Source organism: Olea europaea, unplaced genomic scaffold (assembly GCF_002742605.1).
Source record: "Olea europaea var. sylvestris unplaced genomic scaffold, O_europaea_v1 scaffold2177, whole genome shotgun sequence".
NCBI classification, from domain to species: Eukaryota; Viridiplantae; Streptophyta; class Magnoliopsida; order Lamiales; family Oleaceae; genus Olea; species Olea europaea.
Genome location: NW_019239770.1, coordinates 44,079 through 54,332, shown reverse-complemented (window position 1 = coordinate 54,332; position 10,254 = coordinate 44,079). Strand labels below are relative to the sequence as shown.

The following is a 10,254-nucleotide window of genomic DNA, read 5'->3' as shown; positions in this document are numbered from 1 at the left end:
CTTGAGCCATCAATTTTTTTTGTATTTCTAGAAGTCTGCATTTAATTCTTCATGCTTATGTGTAGTTGCTGAATTTAGTCCAGATTAGACGCTTATGGATACATCTGCCATACTGCTGTCATCTTGTCATTGTTTTTGTTCTCATAGCATTTACATACTTTTTCCAAACAATTCTAATATCAAGTGTTGCTCTGTTCAAGAAACATACTATTGAACAGCCATTTCATAAGACTAAAATTATTTTCAAGCCATAGATCAGGAGCTTCAGCATTCTGTGTTGCCCTCTATGCTCAATAATCTTGAGCATTCCCATAACACAGCTAAGATCATTTTCGCTCTTCATATCATTGGAAATTGAATTCTTGAGGTTTCGGGAAAATAATGAGTTCCCCCTAACATTTGAAGCGGGCAAAAGTCCTCATACACTAGTAAATAATAGTTAGATTACTACTGGAGGCTAATTTTACCAATAGAAACCTGAAAAATGCCACCAGAAACTATGCATTAACCATATTTTGGCTTTTTTTCTTACAACAACCAGTGTACTGGGCGCTAATTTTACCAATAGAAACCTGAAAAATGCCACCAGAAACTATGCATTAACCATATTTTGGCTTTTTTTCTTACAACAACCAGTGTACTGGGCTAGTTAGAATCTGAATTGGTAGTTAGAACTTGATTGACAAATTGAAAACAAGAAGTAAAACATTTCTCAATATTCAATGGCAGAAACAGAAAGAGTTGCAAGGAAGCTTTTTATTCGTTTAATTTATTGTATAAATACATAGACATAAAAGTTGGATTTTGATTCTTATACTATATAACAGTAATGTCTTTTTGTTTTTGTTTTCAAATGTGTTGAAAGGAAAATTAGTAATAGTAGTGAGGTTTAAATTATTAACAAATTGAGATATGAGGTGCGTCTACTATCTATTTGGTCAGTATCAAGGGTACATGCTTTTGAACAAACTGCAAGAAGTAGCTTCGATTTTATGAGACCTCAAGAGATGTTTGAGCTTTTCATTCATCAGATAATGCTTTGAAGAGCCTCCACTGTTAAATGTGGCATTAATTTGTAATCTTAGGAAATAAATAAGGTTACATGCACTTGAAGAAAATGTATCAGGAAAATACATGATGCAAATTCATGAATTATTAGGTGTCCATTTATATTCCCATGTCTCTAGAGTTATCTATGTGGTCCTATAAATAGAGGTCATTCTTGTAGTCTCATTGTAAGAAAAAAAAAAGAAGAAAACATTATTGAGTGTGCTGTAGCAACTCAAAAACTATCAATAAAAATTCAAGTTTTTCTTCCACACTTCGTTTCCGCACTAACAAATTTGGTATCAGAGCCATAACTTGTGATTGCATTTTTTCATGGCTTTCATACAAACAGCTTCGTTGTTTACATATTCTTCTAGTCAAGTCCCAATCTTCGAAGGCAAGCATTATGAATACTGGAGCATCCAAATGCAAACTTTCTTCATCTCCTTAGATCTTTGGGATGTCATTGACGATGAGGAGTACGAAGAACCATCCGAAGACAATGAAGATTACGAAAAATTGCAAAAAGAATTTAAAAGAAAAGATGCAATGGCTCTCCGCTATATTCAACAAGGAGTCGGGAAATCAATTTTCCCTCGTATCTTTGGTGTTAAAAAAGCCAAAGATGCTTGGGAAATATTGATGCAAGAATTTCAAGGAACGGAGAAAACGATCGCCTTGAAACTTCAATCCTTATGGAGAGACTTTGATAATCTCCAAATGGAAGAACGAGAATCGGTCCGTGTTTTTTCTTCACGAGTAGCCGAGACAGTAAATCAAATCAAAAGCTGTGGTCACACAATTACAGATAAAAGAGTCGTGGAGAAAATGTTAAGATGCCTTCCTCCAAAGTTTGACCATGTTGTAGCCGCAATTGAAGAATCGAAAGACTTGTCCAAAATGACCATTTATGAGTTAACCGGGTCACTTCTTGCCCATGAGCAAAGGATCAATCGTTCGAGTAACCAATCTACTACCGAACAAGCTTTCCAATCAAAGCAAACATCAAAAGGAGGATCGAACAACTATGGAGAACACAACAGAGGCTCAAATCAAACAAAACAAAAAGATAGCTATTGGAAGAAGGGTGACAAGCAAAGCAAATGGAAAGGCAAGCAAACACAAATTTCTGGTGGTAACAATCCAACTTGCATAATTTGCAAAAAAATGAATCATGAATCAAAGGAGTGCTACTTTAGATGCAAAAGGTGCAAGATCCCCAATCATTTTCAAAGGGGTCGTTGGTTTCAAAATAAAGAGATGACAGAAAGAAAAAGTGCAGCAAACTTTTCTCAAGAGAATGAAAAGGAAATTCTGTTTTATTCTCAAAATTATGAAAATGGAGCTCAAAGCCCTTGGTATTTGGATAGCGGTTGTAGCAATCACATGACGGGGAATCGCGATATATTTGTGGACCTTAATCCAAATATTACTTCTCAAGTAATTCTTGGCGATGGAACATGTAGAAATGCGGTAGGAAAAGGCACCATTGCTGTCCAAATTAAAGAAGGTAACAAGAAACTCATCACAGATGTTCTTTATGTTCCCAATCTTTCTCATAATCTCCTAAGTGTTGGACAACTTATTCAAAGTGACTTCTCTGTCCACTTTGATGATGGTGCATGTAAAGTTTTTGACAAAAAGAAAAATATTTGTGTGGCAAATATTGAAATGAAGAACAAGACATTTCCTCTTATGATGCCACTAAATGAGAATTGTGCACTCAAGGCAAGAGACGAAGATTTGGCGTATTTGTGGCATTTACGATATGGTCATCTTCATGAAAGAGGCCTTCGTTTACTCCAAATGAAAAACATGGTGACGGGACTTCCTAACATCCAACACATAGACAAAATGTGCGAAGGATGCATCTATGGGAAATTGCACAAGTTGTCGTTTCCAAAAACTTCATGGAGAACGAAACACCACTTGAGCTTGTGCACTCGGATATTTGTGGGCCAATGCAAACTCCCACTTTTGGAAACAAGAGATATTTTATTCTCTTTGTTGATGACTTCAAAAGAATGATATGGGTTTTCTTCCTCAGTCAAAAATCTGAGGCATATTCCACATTTCTTCAATTCAAAGCTCAAGCAGAAAGGCAAAGTGGTTTTTTGATAAAAACTTTAAGGACCAATCGTGGAGGTGAATATCTCTATAATCCTTTCATGGAATATTGCAGAAAAAATGGCATCAAAAGACAATTAACTGTGAGTCGAACTCCGCAACAAAACGGCGTGGCCGAAAGAAAAAATCGCACAATTGTTGAAATGGCAAGAAGCATGCTAAAGGGCAAAGGACTTCCAAATCTGTATTGGGCAGAAGCTGTAAATACGGCAGTATACATTCTCAATCAGTCTCCAACAAAGGCTGTACGGAATAAAACTCCATACGAAGCTTGGAACAAAAAGAAGCCAATGGTTGATCACTTCAAAATATTTGGCAGCATTGCTTATGCTCTTATCCCTTCTCAAAATCGGGAGAAATTTGACGAGAAAGGACAAAAACTTGTCTTTGTTGGATATAGTGATGAATCTAAAGGATATCGATTATTAGATCCAACTACAAACAAAATTACAGTTTCACGAGACGTTGTTTTTGATGAAGCTGCATCTTGGGATTGGAAAAGGAAAGAAGTTGTGGACCAGACACCATACCATTTTGTTGATCCATTAACATTTCAAGCAGGTCCGTCACAAGTTGGAAATTTAGAGCATAATCCAAACCCTACTCCAAGAAGTGAGGAAGAATCTGATCCAGAAAGCCCTCCAAGAAAGACACGTTCACTACAAGACATATATGAGTCATGTGAACTTGGGTTGTTCTCTAGTGAACCACAATCATTTGAAGAAGCCTCAAAAGAAGTATGTTGGACAAAAGCCATGAATGAAGAAATGTCCACAATCGAGAAAAATAAAACTTGGAAGCTTGTTGCCTTGCCAGAAGGAAAGAAAATCATTGGATTCAAGTGGGTCTATAAAATAAAATACAATGAAGATGGGTCGATCCAAAAGCACAAAGCACGTCTTGTTGCAAAAGGGTATTCTCAACAGCCCGAAATTGATTACACTGAAACATATGCTCCGGTTGCAAGAATGGAGACAATTCGTACTGTTTTGGCACTGGCAGCTCAATTGGAGGTATGTGTTTATCAACTAGATGTAAAATCGGCATTCTTAAATGGTGAAATTCAAGAAGAAGTTTATGTCGAGCAACCCGAAGGATTTGAAATCACAGGAGAAGAAGGAAAAGTCTATCGTTTATACAAGACACTTTACGGTTTAAAGCAAGCGCCGCGAGCATGGAATAGCAAAATCAATAGCTATTCATCCAAAATGGATTCAATCGAAGCACAAGTGAATCATCTCTATATGTCAACAATCTTGGAAGAGACTTTCTTGTAGTATGTCTTTATGTGGATGATCTTCTATACTTTGGTACAAGTAAAAGCATGGTGGAAGAATTCAAGAAAAAGATGATGAGAGACTTTGAGATGAGTGACTTGGGTCAAATGAAATACTTTCTTGGCATCCAAGTCAAACAAAGCCCGGGAAGAATTTTTTTATCTCAAGAGAAGTATATTGATGATCTTCTAGAAAAATTCAGCATGAACCAGTGCAAGCCAGTCTCTACTCCAATGGGGCCGAATGAAAAATTCCAAGTCAATGATGATGCTGAAAAAGTAGATGCTACACTCTACCGAAAGTTAATTGGTTCACTCATCTACCTCAACACAAGGCCGGATATCACTCAATCAGTGAGTTTACTTTCCAGGTTCATGAATGAACCAAGCAAGAATCACTTTACGGCGGCAAAAAGAATTTTGAGATACCTTAAAGGTACAAAAAATCAAGGCATTGAGTTCAAAAAGGAAAATAACTTCAACCTTGTTGGCTACACTGACAGTGATTGGGCAGGCTCACTTGTTGACCGCAAAAGTACATCGGGCTACATCTTTTGTCTTGGAACAAATATTATTTCATGGAGTTCGAGGAAGCAAAGGTCTATAGCACTATCTTCTGCAGAAGCGGAATACATTGCAGCTGCGGATGCCGCTTGTGAAGCAGTTTGGCTTAGAAGAATTCTAAAAGACTTGATGATTGAACAACAAGAGCCAACAACAATACATTGCGACAATATGTCAGCAATTGCTATGACAAAAAATCCAGTTTTTCATGCCAGATCGAAGCATATTGAACTACGTCATCACTTCATTCGAGATTTGGTAAGTCGAGAAGAAATTTGCATGGAATTTATCAACACAAATGATCAGCCAGCAGACATTTTAACAAAGGCAGTCACATTTGACAAGTTCGACAAGATCAAGGAAAAACTCAAGATTACAAATTAAGAGGGGGTGTTAAATGTGGTATTAATTTGTAATCTTAGGAAATAAATAAGGTTACATGCACTTAAAGAAAATGTATCAGAAAAATACATGATGCACTTGAAGAAAATGTATCAGGAAAATACATGATGCAAATTCATGAATTATTAGGTGTACTTGAAGAAAATGTATCAGGAAAATACATGATGCAAATTCATGAATTATTAGGTGTCCATTTATATTCCCATGTCTCTAGAGTTATCCATGTGGTCCTATAAATAGAGGTCATTCTTGTAGTCTCATTGTAAGGAAAAAAAAAGAAGAAAACATTATTGAGTGTGCTGTAGCAACTCAAAAACTATCAATAAAAATTCAAGTTTTTCTTCAACACTTCGTTTCCGCACTAACATCCACATACCCCCCACCCCCAAAAAAGAGAGAGAGAGAGAGAGAGAGAGAAGGATTAGATGATAAAATCTCATTAAAGAAATCATCTTTTAGCTAATTGGCAATAACACGAGCTCAACTTCTTCAAATATCTAAATCCATATATACGAGTAAATTTCAACGACAGAGATCTATCTTCCAGCCACACCAATGCAAGTAAGTCCGAAGCTTTCACAAACAGATTCCTATTACTTCCTAGCATCTTACTCTTCTTTTTGTTCACTTATCTACAATAATTGTTTTTGTCCTAGAAATATCTGGCATGCTAATTCTTCCAGAAACTTGAATCATGCAATTTCTGCTAAAAAATATTCAAAGTGAGATATTTGAAATGTTTTTTTTAAGCTAATATTTCATTACTTTCTATATATACATGTTTGACTAAAGTTGTGGAGTTTTTCTCTACAGGAATTCTCATTTAACCAAAGAACATTTTGATGGTAAGTTGGAAGCATATCTTGGAGTCAAGAATGTTATTTGGGTGTCCCATTAGTTTTTTTGTTATTTCTTCCATATTTCTAGTTCTATTTTCTAATTTTCAAGTTTGCTGAATCATTCTAAGTAGTTTGACATTGAAATTACTAGTACTATAGTTTATTTGTATTTGTTTTGATTTTGGAGGTAACCAAGTTTCTAGATAATACCTTGATCTATATTTCTTTGGTTGACAGTGGTATGATTTTTTTTTTCTATTTTGATATCAATTATATTTTAATAATTGTATGTTGAAGCTTGGTCTTCATAAAGTAACGAGTTATTTCTAGTTAAGTAAGTTAGATTTTCATATACATGTGCACCACAATAAAGATTCCATTGCGACGAAAGAAATAAAAAATTATGTGTTTAAAATAGAATCTCCGACATACGTAAATAAAAATAGAAACAATTAGGCGACAATTGCACATTGTTGAAGTGATAAATTCTTTGTGTTCTGGAATAAATTTAACTACGAGCACAAATTGATACATAAATAAAAGTTCATTGTCACAAAATACTTTTCGTAATAATATTATGTGTCGTAAAATAAAATATGTGATACATAAATAATCATGAAATAAATTAGGCAAAAACTATACTCGTTGCACAAATGATTGTGCGGTAGACTATTTGTGTTGCGAAATAGATTTAAATACAAACATCACTTGTTACATAAATAATGTTGCGATTTTGTTAATGCAATGAATGGTCGAAAGTTGTTGCAAAATACATTCGGTAACTTAACATTCGCAACAAACATATTTCTCGTAAAAACTTTATTGAAATATTCGTTGCGACAAACTAACTTGTTGCCCTTTAAATTTTTCACAACATATATATATTGCGCGACATTATGGCTACAAATATTGTGTTGCCATTTCGTATTTTTCGCGTCACACAAATAGTGTCGTGATTTTTTTAATGTGATGAATAGACAAAAGGTGTAGCAGAACACATTCCATGACACATATAGAGCGACAATACCTGCAACAAACGTATTGTCGTCGCTAAATTACTTTTGCAACAAAATCTCAATTTTTGCGACAACATTTTTTTGTTGTGAAATCAGTTATTTTTTGTAGTGAACATTTTTTTGTTGTGAAATCAGTTATTTTTTGTTTTGAATGTAGATAAATAACCTGAAAATCCTAAGTTATCGTTCGAAGGAAGATCGGGCTTATATTGAGTATTCAATTTGGACAGCACACCACGGTATCTGATGGTAGAAGTTAATGGTAGATGAGACTCAATCATCAATCCTTGATGCAATCTTCGATTATCCCTATTTTTACAACAAACAATTCACCTTAATCACTGCAACTAGTGAAAATAGAACTGTTCCACCGAGTGAGAAGAAGATGTTGCTGAAAAGCAAGTCGTTGATCATGGTGGAATTTTTTTTATATTTTCTGTCTAAAGATGTTAAGAAGTGTGATTTTTTTTCATGTAATTATAGTTAGAATCATTTATGCAAGTTGAAAAAATATTTAGAATTAAACTAAATTTCTGGTAGTAATATAATTAACTACCCCGGATAATCATGATATTATGGAAATTAAGTTTTCAAGTATTTGCCTGTATTGACTCTCTATTTCAATTAACATATATCACTTAATTAAAAATGTTCATGAATCTCTTTAGCATCCATTTTTTCGGCACCCCCATTTATTATATTTTGAAAACTCTTGACAATATTTGAACTGGACCTTACATTGATGGATTTTGATACTAATAGATTTGTTTAAAGATAAGTCAAATTATTGTGACATGTATCATGACACAAATTCATCATAACGTTAAGTGCGCCGTTGAAATGATAATTAATGCCTAACGAGACCGATTTTGTACTTCATTTTAAGTATCACCATGCAAACACATGACATACCTGATGCTTTTCACATGCTGGATAAGAAAGTCATAGCTACTCATTGTTGAGAAAATCTCAGGGGCGAGTAGGGCAAGTGATACACTTAACAACCTAGAAATCCTAAGTGATTGTCGAATGAAGATCAGGCTAACTTATATTGGGGAGCATTCAACTTGGACAACTTGCCGCGGCCTCCGATGGTCGTAGTTAATTATAGATGTGAATTTAACCATTAATCCTGGACATAATCTTCAGCACAATACTATAATGCCCCCCGGCAACAATGTTCATGGGTGTTGATACCGGTCACTAACAAGTAGGTAACAGGAGTTCAACTACCCTGAACAAGATGAAGGGTTGCTAAATTCTCTCCTGGATGAATATAATTGTTTTACTAACTCATGAAGGTGGGAGAATTTTGATAAAATTCCCTTCACCAAATTAGGAAATGTCGCTACATTTCACCTTCTTATTGGGGATGTTCAAAAGTAAGAATTTTGTACATCATACTCTGAGCAGAATAGTAATTTTTTTTTTTTAACATTTTCAAAATTTTGAAATTTATACGTATAGTAGATCATATCGGGATGAATTCTGTAAAACAGGTGACTTATATTGAGCAAATGATTATATTTTTACTATATATGCTAAAATTCACTGTAACCACCAATCGGGGTCTGAGATATGAGTTGATGGTTCTATTGAGACATTAGCTACATGGATTAGGACTAAATTAATGAATTACAGTGAAGAAACAAAAATTTGGTTGAAATGGAGGTCGGCATCCTGGTTCTCATTCGACGTGTAGAGAATGCATTGTGCCATAGCTGTCTGTATGGAGTGCCCCAAGTGAATTTTCTTTTACCTTTCTATTTTTTATTTTCACAAAAACAAACCAGTGTAAATATAATAACTGTAGGTGTCAGGATAGCCATCCTGATGCCCATTCTTTCTCGACCAAAATTTCTTGTGTCAGGTCTCATTTTGTGGACGACAGGACTAGGGCTCTGACAGGCCTCTTGACGTCAAGTAGGATAGCGATTATCCAACACACTCGTTGCAACAGATAATTCACAAAGAGAAGAAAGAAAATGCCTCATAAAACACAGAGAAATTCTCTATAATAATCAATTTTATTATCAATACAGAATGACGAAAATTAACCCACAAGTTTGGTTAAATAGCTAAGAAAATTCGAAAATATGGAAATTTACCAAAAATGGAAAATCCCAAAAATCAGACTGAAATAAAATATGAAACAAAAGAGGTAAGTTGCCAAAAATTTGACTCAATTCGGATTCTCTAACATATATAATAAAAAAAAAAAGGAAACGAAATATTACTATAAATAGTAAAAAAATAACGAAAAACTGAATTTTCGAAAGGAAAACAGTAGATTTTGGGCTCGAAATTGATGCTCACTGAGCATAACTGCCAAAGTTATTGCCAGCTAACCACGATGTGAGTGCCGAAAAGAGCTTTCTGAAATGGGGTCATAATAGCAATTCTGGTAACTGTAGTCAAAGTTATGGCCAAATTACAAAAAACGTGTCAAAACTGCCCCCAATTAAGAAAAGATTGCATATATTTTCCATATTTGTGTCGATTCGCCATCTCATGGTATCTCAGCGCTATCAACATGCTATGTTACAGGTCAGCATCACTTAACTTGGATCCTCCTGCATCACCTCTATAAAGACAGGATTCGTACTGGATGAAGATGTATTGGTAGCTTTATCTATTGCCCATTGTTTTACATGATATTATAACAAGAATAGTTATCTAATTAGATCCTAAAGGTTTCACAATTTCTACCTGAATGGATTTGTACGTGGTTCAAATATTGAGCAAATGTAGAATTAGTTACTCGAAAATGGCTGATGACTCACTAAACCTCTTTATGTTTTGCATTTTGTCAATGCAAGAAATCAGTCTGACATTTAATGGCAATCCATTAGCATGGTTACTTATCATTATTTTTAAGTAGAAATTTTGGTGCATAATTTGGGCCAAGTAAGAGAAGATTTTACGCTTGCAGTTTAAATTTGACTACAATCTAATACATAACCTTGTTTGCCATTTTCTGTTT

General features: G+C 34.7%; 1 protein-coding gene across 1 annotated transcript; it reads left to right on the top strand.

The window, feature by feature from the left end:
* The first annotated feature begins 1,380 nt into the window (after nt 1-1,380).
* Nucleotides 1,381-3,255, top strand: LOC111380617. Its single transcript, XM_023004230.1, has 2 exons — nt 1,381-2,665; nt 3,230-3,255. Exons 1-2 carry the CDS (start codon nt 1,381-1,383, stop codon nt 3,253-3,255), a joined length of 1,311 nt encoding a protein of 436 aa, XP_022859998.1.
* Nucleotides 3,256-10,254: the final 6,999 nt, after the last annotated feature.

Coding starts and splice junctions, on each gene's coding strand:
- LOC111380617 (XM_023004230.1), top strand. CDS start 1,381: ATGGCTTTCATACAAACAGCTTCGTTGTTTACATATTCTTCTAGTCAA. Junction 2,666..3,229: donor CTCTGTCCACTTTGATGATG/GTGCATGTAAAG, acceptor GGAATATTGCAG/AAAAAATGGCATCAAAAGAC.